Source organism: Nymphaea colorata, chromosome 6, assembly GCF_008831285.2.
Source record: "Nymphaea colorata isolate Beijing-Zhang1983 chromosome 6, ASM883128v2, whole genome shotgun sequence".
NCBI classification, from domain to species: Eukaryota; Viridiplantae; Streptophyta; class Magnoliopsida; order Nymphaeales; family Nymphaeaceae; genus Nymphaea; species Nymphaea colorata.
Window position 1 is genome coordinate 8,258,883 of NC_045143.1, and position 18,921 is coordinate 8,277,803.

An 18,921-nucleotide genomic window follows, 5' to 3' on the forward strand; every position below is an offset into this window, starting at 1 on the left:
CGGCTGCTTGTGTGAAGACCGAAACTTATCCCTTCTCTTGTCTCTCTAGGGTTTAGGACTGCTTTGATTGGTCAGACCTAAGCATTATCAAGAAAGCAAAGGACTTGGGAAAGTGAAAAAAGTGAATGATGACTTTGAAATATGAACATGAGGAAAGAATCACTTTGAAAATGATCGCGGTTCCATGAGGTTTGAATGGTCGAAGTCCCTGCCTAAATTTCCAGAAATTTGGAGCAGGACACCGGCAAACCAATAATTTTTTTTTTTTACATATTAGTGCCTTTTTTATTGATATATTGCCAACGCTTCCTGTTTTTCTTGTTGATTTTGTTTCACGTTTAAATTCTCGTTGTGATTCTTCCTCATTTTTGGGGGATGTTCCCTTCCACTTATATGTGAATTTATAAAATTTTTAAGAAACACACTAACATGTAAATGTGTGTATATGTATGAGCCTTGAAAAGTCACGCTGGATGGAGACTTATATGTGGCTCCAAGAGGAGATACGCTCCATCCCTTATTAATGATGGGAAACATGAGACCTCTAAAATGTATCTTACTTTTTGGGGGCTTTTGATGGTTCAGATTTTGATTTAAAAATGAAAATTTCAGAATCATAATTCTTATAATTCTTCCTCACATTGGAATGAAATCAAAATTTCACATTTTAGTTTCCTAATTTTTTAAAAAATGAGCATTTTGATTCTAGAATTCCATAATTCTCTGAGATCAAATGCCCAGGGATTCCAATAAATCAGATTTGAATAGGACGAACTCTTTACCACATCTATTTTTTCACATGTTCACATATTTACTGGATTTAAGTATGAATGAAGAAAATTTTATAGCATATTTCAATCCAAATCCTATTTTTAGATTCACATTCAATTCTGAAGCCGACTTTTAAACTGAATCCAAACAGATCATAATAGAAAGTAGAAACAACTACTCGTGGGAGTCTGGTCTTTGACAAAACACGACAACACACTGCCGGTTAATGTGTGGCATGTTAGGAACAACACACAAAACTCTCCTCTCGCACTCTCAAGAGGAGGATAGAAGCAACAAGGAAGAAGACAAATATTTATGTGGTTCGGAGCAATAATATCCTACGTCCACGGTCGCACAGATCTTTCACTATTCACTCTCAGATGAACACAGACACTCTCAGAGGGAAGACCAAAAAAGAAAACTGTGGTCCCCCTCTCGACATAAGGATTAGGACAAACTCGCATTTGTACAAAATAACATAAATGTCCTTACACGTAAAAAAAAAATTTTGCAGTATTGCATATGAGTGTCCAGTATGGATCAAGTTTCATAGTGAGGATCCGGCAACTTGTCTGAGTGTTTTCGACGTGTCGCTGGTCACCGGTTGAGAGAAAACCGACCGAACCCTCATTTGCAGGGAGAAGGAGACAGAAGAGAAACTGAGAACGAAAATGGAAGGAGAAATGATCGAACAAACCCATTCACAAAATTTCATGTCAGCCCATAAAATTTGCAAAACTTTTATAATGGTGCAAAATCCTTTCAAAAAAATCATTTGGTGGCCCACATCTTTTCTATAATCTTCAAAAGAGCTCTTCATTTCCAAGAGTCTGCTTTTCCATTCTCTAAGAGTCTGCTGCTTTTCCATCTCTTTATGTCATTGCCATCTGACAATGAATCTTTTTTTTGAAGGATTCCCAAATACAACCTGATTTTGGAAATCTTGATTTCCTTTCCTATTTCTCATTTCTAGCATCAAAATTCTGGAATTGGCATTTCAGAATTTTGTTTGTGGGGTAGCAAATGGTAGAAATTTTGGAGTAACATGTCCATAAGTAGAAATCTGAAGATTAAATGTTAGGCCAGATGTACAAATACAAAAATCTGCGGCCCAATTATAGGTTAGAAAAGGGACAGTTCAACTTGGGCTTAACACCAACCCTAACCACTAAACAGAAAAAAAAAAAAAAAAGGTAAATTAAGCGTACCGGATAGCGAGTACGCTACAGTATGGCTTTTCTTGGCAATAGAACCATTACTTATTGTTTCATAACCTTGTCTCAAAAATTAAGGTGAATTTAATAAACACAACTTCTAGTTTTTCATAAATCTGCCACAATTTCTGGGACAAACTAATTCTAGTACTCTTGAATATGCTCCAATTATTGCAACAGGTTTGTTTAACTATATGTAAATGTTCCATCAGCCAAACTACCCTTTAGGGGCTGCTTGGAAACAGTAACAATGTATTATTGTTTCATGCATTTATCTCAAAAAGCATGGCAGATTCATAAAACTTTTTTCAAAGTATCCAATGAATCTAACCGATTTTTTGAGTAAAAGCATGAGACAATAACATAATGTCACTTTCCCAAACAATTACTAAGTGGTCAAAATGTTTGATGGATTATGCCGACCTCTTAGGTACCTATTAAGTAGTCAAAACGTCTGATGGATTATACCCTAAAGCCCATCAATGAGGGCAGATGGTCTCGAGCCATATAAGGTAAAAACTCGGTACATCTATCATTCAACTTTGATATATATTCACGCAATCATCATGAAGACATAAACGAGTGCCACTTTATTGTATGGCACATGTTTCAGGATCCGTCCTATCAGTCCAAGTAGGTAGGGAAAACCACCATCAGTAGAGAGCTGAAGATCTCATCCAACTCCTTGTCTCCTTAGATATAGGGCCTGTATACCTTGATGCTTGAGGATCATTGCAAGCATAGTTTGTGAAGTATGAGTAAATGGATCTTTGAATGTCATGTTAAATATTTTGGAACTTGTTTGCAGATCCATAACAGGGTTGATAGCAAATTCAGCGCCCTTAATACCAAGCTGGTTCTCCTTCATACAGTAAGAACAAATCATTGTCCAATGAAAAGATTGCTTGGGACCCATTCCATAACAGCTATTGGCTTCCAGGCATTTCTCCCCACTATCCGACTCAATCATCTGAATCAGACCATTCCAGCTTCTTATGCCTTTTCGCGGGTGAACCAGCCCAGGCCGGCCTGGACTCGATCCCGAATCGGGCTGGCCCAGGTGCAGTCCAGCACGATGCCCACCCTTATCTGCCAGCACTTGCTATTAGATATAACAGCCACAATACCAGAACCTTCACCTACCTTTTTATTAGTTTCTTTTATCTATCCCTCATTTTTAGTTTTTTTTAATTTTTTTAAAAAAATCAACATATTTTTCCTTTTTTTTTTAAGTTTGAAGCATTATACCTGATAAAAACCTTGCTCGTTTGAAGCACTTGAAAGTTTTTTGTGACTATATTATAAACGGCCTTACACCATTGCCATACCAGCATTACCATTTTACTCCCAATCCCTGCCTTCCCCTCCTCATGCATCATAACATTTCTGAACCACCACAGCCTTCAGCAAACCGCATGAAAGGTGATGGCCTAGCATTTAGATATCCAGTTCTGCTGAAACTTGCCATACTCCAGAACTGTAGCTCATTACTAACTGTTGCTAAGAACAGATGATAGTCACAGTTCTCTCAAGCAAAGAAAATTGAAAACAAGATTGAACTATTACTAAAAACAACCTCCAAGGTCTTCACAAAGAGACACATTACTTTGTTCATGCTAAGAAGAGCACAAGCAGCCACCAACAATGATAAACATTCAACCCAGCTGCAAGGAAGTTGCAGAACCTTGTTAAGTAACATAGATCAGCTTCCCATTGGTTTCAGCTAGTTTTGACTTAGTTGACATGTCCCGATAGCATCCGGCGATGCATTCATCCACCGTGTGAGTAGCGTACGTGGTTTGAGCTTCAGGCATGGATTAGCTATCGTGCCTAAAACCCACATTTCTTGTAGTGAGTATTGGTAAGATCAGGCGCAAAGCCAGAAATTTTTCATGGTGGGGCTGAATTAAAGTTTTTAAATTTTGACAAGCCGAAATATCATTTTTCAAAAACTTTTACTGGAACAAGTGAACTTTTTTAAAATTTACATGTAAATTTTTCTTTTCTTTTTTTTTGAGGTGGAGCCAGGGCCCTTGCTGGCCCTACATTGGCTCCACCCCTGGGTAAGACCATATTCATTTTTTATTAATTCATGAGAAGAGAGAATCTATTTATATTGCTAGTTTTTGCGCAATTGCTTTGGGAAAATAAAATTTTTGAGTTCATTCAAATGACATAATTTTGTGTACGAAAGGAGTTTTTAACCGTATAGTGTATATGTAGATACAACTATTTAGAAAATCTAGGTATATAGTAAAATGTATATGTAAATATATACATTATATATATCATAATCCAAAAAAAAATCTCAAAATTAAAGAAAAATGAGAGGAAATAATAGAATCTAGGTGAAAGGAAAATCAAAATTAAAAAAAAAAATTTTGAAAACACAAACTTTTAAGTTTTCAAATACAACTGTACCCACATACCTACGTAATGACCTCGGAACTTGGGCGAAAAACATGTACCCATGTGACTTAGGTCCTTAATCAACCTTGGTGTGGATGGATATTGAACAGTAGCGGAGCTACTGTGTGACTGCCCATGCCAGCCCATGAAATCTTGCATTGTGATTAAGTTGGACTTAGGTTCAGCTAAGTCCATCCGCATGCGGTGCCTAGACCAAACTTGAGTCAAGGCCCTACAATCACTCATTCTTATAAGTGAGAGATCCATTAGTGCTCCTCAGCCAAAATTTTCTTGCCCCACCACTGATATTGATATTGAATAAGGTGTTTCATGGGGTGTATTTTGCATTGATTGAGTTAAATTTTTCTTTGACTGGAGCAGGCTTTCTCAGCATGTAATGGAAATGTCTCTAGATGGGCTGAGTTCCCCGTGATTAACGATTGTAGTAAGGTTCTTTGAAAACATGGTAGGGATGAACGAATTTGGATTGTTGATCTAAGCCTGTTGTGCCCAGAAGTCAGAAAAGAGTGAAAATTAGACTAAGAGGGGAAATGGCTAAATGGAGGAAGTTATTATGGTCTGTAAAATTGGTCCCAGGGCCCGTTGGTGTTCCCACATATTGCGAGCTACGGAAGATTGCCCTCTGAAGTAAGATTGCAGCTTATAAGCTTTTCATTAGCTTCTAGGTTTGTGCTTTGTAGAAGTTATGAATTTCAAAGGTGGACTGGGCTTGTAAGGAGATTCCGGTTTGCTGGTTTTGTTTGTTTAAGTGTGACTATTTGGAAGCTGTAATGGTTAAGAAATCAAATGGTTCATCAAGATTTGATAAGATCATTTAAAGAATTTTGGAGATCATCTCTGAAATCATTTTAAGAAGGAAATTGTTAGATCCTATTCTTTCATCCGATTGGTATGGAACTAAAATGCTTAGTCGATCATGATATTGTGTAATTGGAATGTTGAATAGAGTCAGCATCTATCTTCTTTTAGGAGCTGATACCTTTTAACTCCGGTTTGTTCGAAGTAGTCAGGGATAATGTGGCTGCAGTGTGACACCGAAGTTGAGCTTGATAGTCTCATTTCTTAAATCCGAGGCTGCATAAAAGGGTGAGTTTTGAGAGATCCCTAGTTTAAACAAACTGAGAATCTTAGTAGCATGAATTTTAAATTCATGCTGCATGTTAAAAACCATGAATTTAAGATCAGACTAGGGGGAGGTCTGACCTTAAATCCATGAATCTAAGATCCTAGCATCTTAAATTACCACGTCAGATCCGCGGTGAAATAAACATTACCAGAGGGAAGGCAGGAGATCTAGTTCCAAGATTTTGAGTTTTTATTTATTGTTCTTTATTTTAGATCCAGATCCTGGATCCACTTTTTGTTCTTTATAAAGAGTACCAGGCCTCATTTTCGTAATCAGCCATCAGTTCAATGAAAACCTTAATTAATTTTTTGTGTTCTCCTCTCTCTTTTGTCCTTATTTCTTTGATCGCTTAATTTGGGCAAACGCATTATGAAAATAATTGAAGCATAAGAAAACTCAAAATCGTCTGAGCTCCTGTCGTAACTGAGCAGGCACTCATGAAGTGAATGGAAATTGCTCAATTTGATTTGGCCATTAGTCCCATGGATCGTGACAGCTCTCAACTAGATTGGTTCGTCCTCAAGTTTTATTCAAAACTCAAGTTATAAACGAGTCAAGTTCGAGGTACACGAGCTAGGCTTGTGTCTTCCATGGATGTGTGTTAATCTACAAGGGCATGTTGGTAATTTTTGATGAATTTTAACACTCTTTTTGTAGTTTTCATTTTCATTTAAAAAAAATATGAATCAAGTGTCATGAGCTTTGCTAAGTCGAGTTCGAGCCAAGCAGTATGTTACTCGAGCCGAGGTCGAGCTTGCTCATTGTACATTAATCCTACTCTTAGCATATATTAAGTGAAATTTTCTTGGGAACAAGGACTCACGAAGGTTCGGCACCCAGACTTCTTCTTCGATCTTATATCAAAATACTCTTCGGTGTAATTCAACCTTATAGATATGGTCTCAAGAGTAATTTGATGGAAAACATATGCAAAATTAATTGATATTTTTCAGAGTTTAAATGCGTTTTATAACCATAAGAAGAAATAGCTATTCTTATAGCATTAACATTTTTTATAGTGAAGAAAACCAATATTTTTCATGAAAATGACTTGAATTACTTAAATTAAGCATGCGCATGTGGTACTAATGAACAAGCAATTGATATTTTCTAACTAGATACTTTAAAGATTTTTCCTGTTTATTTATAAGGGAAATAGACAGGCACACTTCAAGAATGAATTACTGGTGATAGATGTTGGTTGAAATAACAGATCTCATTCTCCAAGCATATTGACTTTGAGCAGTTGATGTTGGTGAAAATTAAGTTTCATCGCAGGAAAAGTGGTTGCGATGCGTCTGACTTTGAGATGCGAATGGTGATGAACTTTTCAAACTTCCTTTCCCAAAACCGGGGATTAATGCCTCTGCTACCAGTCGCAACCTACCTACCCGTCATGGCGTCCCTTCGAGGGAGAACCTAAAATAGAAGGGGCTGGAGACACAGACCAGCACTCTTACCGTCTCCCTTTCCTGGCCAAATTGTAGAGGACAAATGCTGCAGATTTTCCTGGCTCTTGGCGCCACCTTGATTCCTCTAACTCTCTACATTCCTCCATGCAGGTACTTCCCTTCTTTCCTCAGGAAGGCCCTCTCGTCTCTTACCGTCTTCCTTCTCAACATGGAAATCCTCTAGCCAAAGCACTTCCAGCTTTATCACTCCGAAGCTCGTCGTCGGCCGCCAATGTTGCGGCGGAGATTCGGGGGTTGCTGCCGGAAAGGTTCTTCAGCCTGGCATCGATCAGTTAAGACCATCAAATGCAGTTTGGAATATTATTGCATTGTAAGATGGCAGTGGAAACTAATTCCCATGGCAGAATCTTATTTTCATTTCTAAATCTATGTTGCTTGGCTTGGTACCAGCTGTTTGGACTTGTTGGTGGTGAGTCTGGATATATATTATATACTTCAATGGTGCTGAATATTCCGGCAGGTGAGCCGGTCCTCCCCCAAAAAGAAGAAGATAGGTGAGTTAGCATGAGTATGAAAGTCTTGGGAGCCCTTTTGGTTGTATAGTTCAAAGAAAGATTATGAATTTTAAGCTTGTCAAGAAAAATATGTATTGAATTTCCGAGACTCCAGTGTTGCCGGCCAGTTTTGTGCTCGGTCGAGGCGGCTCCGCCGACTTGGTTGTGCAGCTTAAAACCTTCAAGTTGAAGAAGGTGAATGAATGCTTCCGATGTTAGTGGAGTCTCCTTCCATGGAATAAGAAGACTTTTTTAGTTGGTGTAGGAGCATCATTTGACAAAGCACGTCACCGACGGGCAAATTTTTGGCTCGGCAGGAAACATTTAAAAAGGAGAAATGTTTCTCCATGTCTCACATGTGAAAAGGAAGAAACTGTAACAGTTTTTTGTTTAATGAATTTTGTAGAATGCTCAAATTTTCTCTAAACTGTCTATCTGCTCATAGTTTTTCACATGGATCTGATGTTCATTTGATTACCAATCTGAACTCAAACTAGTTTGTAAAGAGCAAACCTGCTTATTGCCGAAGCCTGTGCACAATACAAAAGTGAACAGATCTATGTACATAAGACATACTTTTAAAAGTGGGTCAGGGCATCGTAAAAGTGGGCAAGGATCCAAATGTCATGCACCGCGGGCTGTGCACGATGCACCGAACCATCTCTCATTTCATTACTTGTATTCTGATCAATTGACATGGGCAATTGAATTTCATCCCGAGTACAATATTTCTTCATTTATACAGTTCCATAAGAAGAGTATTTTGAATATTTTACTTTTTTCTTTTAGAAAATGTGTTGTGGTTGTAGATGTTGATTTTAGATCCAACAATCAAATACTAACTATAATAACACTATATTCCCTCCAATTATGAGAATATAGAATATGTGTTCCAATAACATGACTTTTTCTTATCAAAATTCTCTTAACACATAAGCTTATCCTGGACCTGCAACTTTCTATGCAGACTCAATTATGAAGGATTGACGATAAAGTTACCATGTAACAGAATGTAATTAGATTATCTACACGCGTTTCTGTGTATTCATTTGGAAACATTTTGATAAGAAAAAAAATTGTCCTACTTATTGGAATTGGAACTGTTTATATATATAATGATGAGTGTATTTTTAAAGTAATCTATAATCAGAACCATTCGATTCATGAATGACCGCTTAAAATACTCCACTGCTTTTGCTTTTGAAAAGAAGATATAAAGACCTTTTTAAGGCAACTAAAATTATTGATTGCAATTGCTCATGCAAAACGTGACAACCTTATTTGTGGAGAACTCTCTTTTATCTCTTTCTGTATTAAATATTATTATCTTATTATAAAGTGTACCAACAAAGAAATCGAAAAAGTTGTTCTGCTCGTTCGATTATTGTTATACCAAATGATTAAGTCATAAGTGCTAGACCCATCATTCATCAACAACAACCCAGGGTTTTGTTTTTTTTTTTTTTTTTTTGAACCGACGGTTGAAAAAAAAAGTTATTACCTATATATTAAACCATTAAAAAACATCATATCTAATTAAAATATTACATCTCATTTTTCTTCCAATTGTCCATCTAAATTCTAGGAAGACCTATAGAGTATCTAGTTGAATTCCCAATGGGTACACCTTAGATTCGATTTCCATGGGCATTATGTATTGATCGATTTTGATGTAAAGAAGTTTCAAAGATAATGTCATGTTGATTAATGACAGGGCCTCTGGTTGCACCGCTTTCTACCCTTTTCACCTCAACTGTTTATTTAAATTAAATCAAAGATTTAGATTGTAGTTGATTAGTCCAGCACCAACCTCCTCTCGAGAAAGAGAAAGGGGGATAGAGTCTTTGGGTTTTGGAGGGACAGAGAAAGAGAAAGAAAAAAGATAGACTTTAGCTCTAAAAGAGAAGTTGAGAGAAAGAAAAAGAGATAGACTTTAGCCCTAAAAGAGAGATTGAGAGACAAAAGGGAAAAGAAGAGAGACAACATAAGAACATAGGGCTGCCTGATTCAATGGTGAGTTTGGTGTGCCCACAACCCGGGCCCAACCATCAAGGCTTAATCAAATTATATTAAAAAATATTTAAAATATATAAATTTGATCAAATTATATTAAAAATATTTAAAATATATGAATTTAATTGATAAACATATATTTAATGGAGCCTAATCGGGCACATCCAAAAAATTTGTCTAGCTAACTCAAACCCATTTTCACAGCTCATCCTCGACCCAATATGCCCTTTTCTTTTCTGCTTTAAAAGGAGCAAAATGCTGAAAAAATAAAATGAAAAAAAAAAAAAACAAAGTCCACTCTTAATCCGATTAAATTATATTATATTGAATGAATAAAAGTTACATAATAAATAGTTGGCAGGTTTAGGGACGTGATATATGATTATTCGCTACCTTTATTCCAAAGGCGAGCGGATGAAGAAAACCAAGTCCAGTTGCAGCATGGCGACAAACGCGATAAGGACACAGCATGCAAGCGGTGGTGCGTCACTCTTCGCTTTCTTCACTTACTAGACAACACACAGAATCCTCACTTGAAATGAATTGGCGTAGTGTATTAGTCGTTTAGTGTAAGGGGTGGAACTAGAATTTTTTTTTTTTTTTTTTAGAGGGACCAAACAATATTTTCAATACAAAGTCGAACAATATTTTTCATAATTTTTACCTTACTGTAACTAAAAATCTTAAATGTAATTTTGTACCCAATGGAGAACCTTCTGTTTTGGGTTATCAATGTTATAAACAACTGCTTTGAATGGTCACTTAGGCCTTTAACACGAGGGCCGGAAATGATAAAAATACTTTTAATGGTAAACTGGAAGAGTCCCCTCTTCTTTGCTCTTGTTATATGAGGAGAAATATGAAATTAGAAAAAAAAAATAATTTATAGAAAAAGAAACATATCTCTCTAATGAAAGATAGAGCATGGTTCTATGTTAGCTACCTAACATGGAACTAGGTCCCTCTAAATTGATAAAACAATTTGCCAATACATGCTTTTATCAATAAAAATTGTTACAAATAAAAATTTTTTAAATAAAAAAATTTAATAAGACACATTTTCTAACTCAATTTTTCATTTTTGGGTGAATGGAAGGTTATTCTGTCGCCCCTAGGTCATGGAGAATCTCCCTCATGCCCAAGGTTTTGGCACATGGTTTGTGAAAAAGAGTTAGTGTACCTTCAACTTAGTATCATGTTCTACCCTTAGGAGGCGCATGATTGACCTGGCAATATGCAGTTAGCGTGTATGCGCGCCCCGAACCAACCAGCTGCCTTATGCCCTTTTGCCCTTTGAGGCTTGTCAAAGGACATTTTAATTTTAAAGGAAAGTTTATAAAAAGGAAACACTTGCAAATGATGAAAACCCTACTTAAAAATCTTCTTACCACTCAAAATGGTTTTAGTTATGGACAACTTTACTTAGTATTTTCCATTGATAAAATGTATACTTACAAAATTAAAGCAGCTATTTATAATTTTTCAAACATTAAGCAAATTGTTTGCAAAAACATCGAAGAAATTAAGCTTGAGCTCTCGAGCTTGACCCAAGTTCAACCCCTTTTAATCGTCGAAACAAGTTCAAGCTGGCTTACACTTACCCACATTATTTTCAATAGTTAAAAGCAAAAAATCCTTCTTAGCTAGAAAGAGCAATAAGATTAGACACATTGTTCGCAATCTACAAACTCTAGCTTCTTCTCAAGTATGCAAAGTGAAATAAGATGAGAATATAACATAGAATAAAACTAGTTAGTCAGTCCCACAATTAAAGCTTATGATCCAAGGAGTTGATAAGCAACCAGTCTCTATTTCAAATACTCATAGTGTTAACTTTTTATACTGCAAAAATAAAGGGGAAGTGGGCATCCATATGCAAGTTAAAACATAGTGAGGACATCACTTTGATGCACTGAAAGTAGGTTGAATATCTAAAGAGATAGAATAAAACATAATGAGGTCATCACTTTGATGCACTAAAAGCATGTCTGATACTTAAAGAGATAAGGCAAAGGGTGAGGGCTTTGACCTCTTTTGTTTGATGGTAAGATAAAATATTCTTCTTACTCATCTAACAAACCTAATGATGTCACTCTATGTCACCAGAATGCGGGGTGCGGGTGCGGTGATGATATTTATTATTATTATTAATTTATTAATATAATATATTAATAATATCAAATTTGATAAAAAAACTAAAAAAATGAAATCAATCGGATGCGGGTTGGGTGCGAATATGGGTCGCACCCACACCAGCACCCGCATCGCGTCGACGCGGGTGCCTCACCAGGGTTGCTGCACCCTGGTGACATTGATGTCACTGCATCAACTCCTTTTGCTTGTGATTGATTATATAAAACGGAACCTTTCACCAAATAATTTCTCTTTTGAAAGTGAAAATAATCCCCAATGCACCAACTTCTTATTTGTTATGAAAAAAGAAATTCAAGAAGTACTTACAAGCAAATTAATCTTAAATCCTAAACTTTCTGTTTCAACCAATTAACGTTCAACAATGGGTGATTCTCATGTTTGGAACTAGAAGAGAGACAAATGATCTCATTTATTTTGCTCGTGCTTTTGTTTTTCTTTTTCTTCTCATTAAATTAAGGGCAAAATACAATGATTTAGAGCTACTGGATGTAGAATTTTGTTATGTAACTAAAATTTAAAAACATCATATACCACTGGCAAAACATCACAAATTGTTATTGCATTATAAAACTTAAACTGATATTCGTATGAGAAATTATTTTTAATTTCTAATTATCCAACAACTTTGGCATCCGACGGATTTGATGTTCCTAAAAAAGAAATGATGAATTAAAATATAAATTAAATTATTTTTTTTTATCATAAAGTGGGAAAAAACGTAAATACGAGGACACGCTCCTCGTTGCGTTTCAAGACAAAAAGGTAGGGGCCGCGCTCCCTGTTTTCGGAAAACTGGTACCCAATCGGATCTTGCCTTCTGCACCTCTCGCCACCAACAGTCGCAGACAATCTTTCTCCTGAATTTTTTCCTCGAATATCAAACGCTGAAAAACCTGAAAACACGCTACGTGGCGCAGATACTTTTGTTCCTTTTTTAGAGAGAGAATCTATGGAGATGCTGGCGCTTCGAGCGCTGCGCAAAAGGCGTCAAAATGCCACGCAGCAAAATGGGAACGGACGCGATAGTGACACCTGTGCAACCCTTCGAGAAACGAGCAGCCAGGTGCCAGGCAGCAGCTCACCGGAAAAGGATCAGATCAGATGAATGAAAGGAAGGAAATGGAGCACATTGGGAGGCGAGAAAAGGCCGTAAGCAAGAAGCCCAGCGAAAGAAGAAGAAGGAGAGAGTGAAAGGGGAAGAAGAAGAAGAAGAGGAGGACGAGGAGGAAACATATAGGACGAGGGAAGATCAGGAGGAAGATGGGGATGGTGTGGATGGAAGAGCAAGAGGTGATGGCGGCTCCGTTCGTGAGGAAGACGTACGATATGGTGAGCGACCCGGCGACGGACGGACTGGTCTCCTGGGGAGGCGGCAACAACAGCTTCGTGGTGCTCAACCTCTTCCACTTCTCCCAGCAGCTCCTCCCCAAGTTCTTCAAGCACAACAACTTCTCCAGCTTCGTCCGTCAGCTCAACACCTATGTCTCTCTCTCTTGCCATTTTCATCGCCCTAATGATCTCCCTTCCCCTTCTGCTTCAAATTTTCTCTTTTTAATGAGCAATTTTTCTTCAACTTTTGTTATTTTCGAAATCGTTTTTCGTGTTAAAGGACAAACTCAACTGCAGTCCTATAGTAAAAGCTGTTGGGGAAGAGGAAATTTACTTTTGAGTTGGTGACATCAACGTGGTGATGGTCTTAACGAGTACTTCTCTTTTTAATTTGAATTTCCAATTAGCAAGATGACCGTTCTTTTGTATGTCTTCGGTTGCTCGATTTACTGCTCCTTCTGCTGTTCCTATCCATGAAATGACATTTAAACATAGTTAGCAATATCTGAAACAACAAGAGATCGAAAGGCTTTTCTCGCTTTAGAAAGATAGAAAGAAAGATTTGAAATGAGATGACAATATCGATGACTTGATTTGGCTTCTGTATGAACCTTTTTCTTTAGAATAAAGCCAGAAAATCACAGCATTATTATACTACAGGAACAGGTGCCATGCATTCTTCTGTTCCAGAAAGAACTTTGAAAAAGAAAGTATTTCTACCAACGTAAGATTTTCCTTTTTCATCTTTAAATCTCAATACTTGGAGCTTTCCTAAACATCTATGGCTGTAGACGCCTTTCTGAGAATTTTTAATGGTTGTCAACAGGAATTTGGTTCACCTGGCGAGGGAGTAGGATTTCGAACCTTCGAGTTGTAAAATGTCATGAAATCAACTCAGCGTGTTTCTGTTGAGCAATTTTTTCGATATAACTTATTTTGCTTACCGGTGTCAAAGTTTTCATTATTATCGTCATATTATTATACACCATCAAACTCCCTTCCTTACGGCTGAGAAGCGAAATAGAGATCACGTCTATAAGGCCAGAAACAAACTAAGAAATTTGAAGACTGTAATCACTCATCTCATATACAATTAGATCGCACAATCTCTGTTCTCAAATTTAGCTGCTGGTGTTTAATTTGTACGCTCAGGGGTTCAGGAAGGTCGATCCTGATAGATGGGAGTTCGCAAACGAGCATTTCTTGCGCGGACAGAAACACTTGCTGAAGAACATCGTGAGGAGGAGGAACAACCCGAATGCCGGTGTCGGCGGTTGTGGTGATGTTGGTGGCCGCAGGGGCGGCCCGGTGGAGATGGAGCTCACCAGCGAGGTGGATAGGCTGATGCACGAACGCCACGCCATGGCCATGGACCTGGCGAAGCTGAAGGAGGGCCAGAAGGCCATGGACGAGGAGGTGCGCGTGATGAACAGGCGCCTGCAGGTGACGGAGAGGCGGCCCCAGCAGATGATGGCCTTCCTTTCCAAAGTGGTGGGGAACCCCGCCATCCTCTTCCGCATCAGCAAAGGGTTCAAGCAACAGAGGGAAGACCGGATCGCAGACAAGAGGCGGAAGATGATCGCAGTAAAGGGGGAAGAGACGCCGGCGCCTCCGCCGGCAGCTGCTGCTTCTCGCCTATTTGGTGGCTCACAGATTGAGGTGGTGGCCGGGAGTGGTGCCGGTGACGAGATTGAGTTGAGTGTTGAGTCGCCATCTTCGTCAAAATCTGGTGGGATGTGCTCCACTGTGGGAAATGATGAAGTCAGGATGCAGATGATGGCTGAGCAAGTGGCACTGGAAGATTATCAGGAACCCGTGATGCAGGGAGAAGGAGACGAGGATCAGGAGAAGGAAGAGGAAGAAGACGAGGAAGGGCCTCTCTTGATTGAGGACATACAGCTACCTGAGTATGTATATGAGTGCAGGCAACTCCTTACAGACTACGGATTAGAGGGACCAGCTCGGCACCTCCCTGGTGCTTTCTTGGGGACTCGCTTCTAATTCCAAGTAGTTGAAACTAGGAGTTCACTCATGGAAATCGAATGAGTGCGCGTCAGTAGAGCGCCTAACTAATTAGTCATCTCCTCCTCTGTCCGTTTCTCCTGTATATGTGTTATGTCAAGCTCTAATGTAGGAAGTTTAGCTGCAGAGGATGGTGAAAAGAGCAGTAGAGAAGAGAACGCAGCTTTTGCTAAACTGATGAAAAAAGAAGGTTGTACATTTCTTTCCCCTTTTGTTAAGGAAACCCTGTGCGTTTGGAGATAAATTCATCGTTGTTTGGTGGCTCGAAGAACTTCTAGAATTTTTTTCTAAGAAAATTTTACCTGGTTTAAGAAGGGATGTGTGAAAAAGTTATTCAGAAAAAAAAAAGTAGGTTATCCATTGTTTGATGAGTGAAGAAAATTATTCTTCAATTTGTTTTTAGGTGTTTGACGAAAGCGCATAAAAATACTGAAAATGAAAATGTCAACGCTGGCCAAGAGTTCTGCTCCTAAACTCCGCTGGAACTTTGCTGGTACTAACATCTTGAAATCTCGCCAAGTTTCTCTTGCAGAAGTGCAGAAACTCTTCCTCCGCCGTAGTTGCTCCTTCATTCAGCACCATTGCAGAGTATATCTATGGTTTGGAGCCACCAAATCCAAGGCTGCGTTAAACCAGAAGGCTCAACACCCATTTGCCCGCACAGCGAGACCAAAAAGGTTCATCTCCTTATCACATTTATCGATGGGAATTCAAAAAGCCACCGCCTGTGCGATAACAAGACAGTCCATCTCCATGGGCGGCATCTTCACTCCTTCAGGAATCATTTTATCTTCAACCATCAAACAATCAAAACTCCAACCAGTCAGAAGCATCCCTAGAATCACAACTTTCCGGCGTCGGAGGATAGGTGGGTGACTGACCTCTCCACAGTTAGATGAGGTCCCTGATGCAAGCCGACCGAATGGAGGTAGCCATGATCAGAATTAGGCATCACCATCTCCACAGCGGCTGGCCAACCTATAGGGTTCGATCGGCTTGTTTAGGCCTTGGTGAGGCGGGGGGTTCAGGCGCCATCCTTGTGTGCTTCCATGGTCATGCAATTGGCCTTCTTGAACACCAGCAACCCCCAAAGGACTTCTTGAGCCACTCCATCACCATAGGCCTCTGAAGATATATATGGAGAACTCGGCCTTGGCTCATGGCGGTCGAGCACAATATGACGGCTGGCCGTCACAGCAGTCTTACGAGGTGGCATGTCGTGCAAAGACGAGCCGGAGAAGTGGCGAGCAGCAGGGACGACAACGGAGCCGAGATGACATTTTCTATCATATTTTTTTTAATAAAAAGATGAAGTAAGGATCCTAAATGTGAATCTTAGGTCCGATTTTAAATTTTTAATTTCATGAACCATAGATGTCTCATAATTTTTTTTTTCACATCAACAGAAGCATGACAAATCACAGATCTAAATTTATGGATTTTAAATTTGATGCTATCAAACGCCCCTTTAAGGTCATTTCTAAAAAGCTGGATAATAACACTTAAGAATGACTGAATTGAATAAATCCGATTAGATTGACTTATATAGTGGTAAAGTTACTTTTTAGAATTAATGGTGAAGGATAGTTGACAGTTTGTGACGGATTACACAATGAAAGTGTTAACGGAAAAGACCACAACGTCCTTAACACGGAATTCTAAAAACATTAAGAAAACCGGCGGAGACAAGAGGCTTATGGTGATCTGTTATCGAAAACAAACGGGTAAAAGAAGAAAATTTTGCCGGAGATTATGTGGTGGTCGGAGTCTGCAACTTTAGATTATTTAAGAAGAGAAAAAGTATCGTTGGGCGAGAGTTCGCAACTTTGGATCATTTTATAAGGTTGTGTTTGATGGTCTCGGATCTTAAATTGGAGTCAGCATAAAAACTGTGTTTTGAAATATTATAATCCGTGTTACATGTTAAAAACCGTGGATTTAAGATTAAATGAGGGTTTAATCTCAAATTCATAGACCACAAATCCCAAATCTACGGTGAGACAAATGCAATCGATAACACAAAAAAAAATCCGAAGAGAAGATTGTTGTGTCCGTTCCGAGCTAAACTCTTTCCTGATTTCCTTCTAATGAATTAGGTTTTCCAATATTTTGTTTATGGAGGGAAGTCATTGTTTCTTTGTCGATTCTGCTATCACTATTTTTGTGTTCTATTGGAAACCTTTCATAAGAGGATGCTGGTCTTGTCAAGCAGCCAAACGATCTAATATTTGTGTTCTATGCAAACATAAAGTCAGTCTGCTTCAGTTGAAGACTGGGAAGTAAATTGGTAAGGGCCAAAAATGTATGTTCCTAAAGGGGTTGATGCAATGGACATGCTGAGGAATGGTATGTTGTTAGCTTTCGTTTTGAATCCCTCGAGCATCAACTTTTCGAGTTGCAAAAGGAAGTCTTTTATGTGCACATTGGAACATAGTAGGGGTGACATCCCAACGCACCAAAAGCAGATCATGTATCTTATGAAAATGAAGTGATGGATAGGATATTTGACTTTCCGTGAGTCTCCCAAGCTCACCTAAAAGGGCCAAAAATACATGCTGCTAGTGAAACATATTATGAACCCGCCAAAGAACAATATTTAGTTTCCAGCCACGGTTGGGCAAAATTGACATACATGCAACCACATCTTTGCTAATCAAGCCATCTATGCCCTAATTTTATTATGATAGTTGGAATAGGACACCAATAGTGTCTGCACTGGCAAAGAGCAGTTAAATAGGGTAGGGCAGATCCAGGGATGTCAATATATCCGATTTGGATCAGATATCTTACTGAATCGATCCAAAAAATCGGATATGAAAAAAAATTTCATATCTGATTAAGAAATCAGATCAGATTCGGATTTTAAAAATGACATCTTGTCGGATTCAGATATACATAAATATCTGATAGGATTTAGATCAGATTTATTTCTAGACTAATATCTTATATCTAATGTTCTTATATTTTGAAAATTGGTAACACTTGGTTCAAAATCTGGATTCCGATATGAATATAAAAATCGGGTTCATATTGTAAAATCAAATTTTAGATTCGGATATGACTTTTTTATTTGTATTTGAATCCGAATTAGAATATGTGAATATTCAAAACAAAAGGGTATATCCAACTCAATTCCGATCTGTTGACATCCCTAAGTTGATCTAACACGGTTCAATTAAGACTTCATGTTTTAGTGTTTGGGCAAATTTCGATCTTGCAGGGACGTCAATTGATCAAAATCGAATCAGATGTATCATTTGCTATATTTGATTTATAAGTCAGTTTACATATTCAAATTACATTTCAAATGCAAGCGACGAAAAAGTTTGTACTATATCCAAATCTGAATTCTAAACTCAAAGTTCGACTCTGGCTTTTAAATTCACAACTGAATCTAAATATGCCTTTTTAAATACACAACTGAATCTGCGTCTCATTATTATATGATAAGCATCTACTTCAAAAGTGAATGGATATTTAATATAAAAGATGTTTATTTGGGACTAAATTCAAGCTTGAATACGAATATGATCACATATTTACTTAAAACCAGTCCAATCCATTGACATCCCTACCAGTAGGACTGTCAGTGAATCTGAGTTGGACATGATATTCAATCAAACTATTTAAAAAAAATAGATACAGAAGAAAATTTAAAATTCAATTAAGACACAAAATCAGATTTGGATTTAATAAATGACATCCAATTGAATTCAAATTCAGATTTAAATAAATATCCGATCCAAGTTGGATTAGATTTATAAGTTTTAAATGAATTGTCTATAACAAATTTCTATTCATTTTGAAAGTCTATTCGTAGCATGTTGTAATGTGGTTCAGGTTCAGATTCACTAGAATGAGAGTCAAACACAATCAAACGCATTTTTTTACGTGAC

General features: G+C 38.0%; 1 protein-coding gene across 1 annotated transcript; it reads left to right on the plus strand.

Annotated features, from left to right (window-relative positions):
* Positions 1 to 12,710: 12,710 nt before the first annotated feature.
* LOC116255559 (heat stress transcription factor C-1-like) lies at positions 12,711 to 16,358 on the plus strand. The gene is made up of 2 exons (XM_031631424.2): positions 12,711 to 13,156; positions 14,156 to 16,358. Exons 1-2 carry the CDS (start codon positions 12,935 to 12,937, stop codon positions 15,002 to 15,004), a joined length of 1,071 nt encoding a protein of 356 aa, XP_031487284.1. The 5' UTR covers positions 12,711 to 12,934; the 3' UTR covers positions 15,005 to 16,358.
* Positions 16,359 to 18,921: the final 2,563 nt, after the last annotated feature.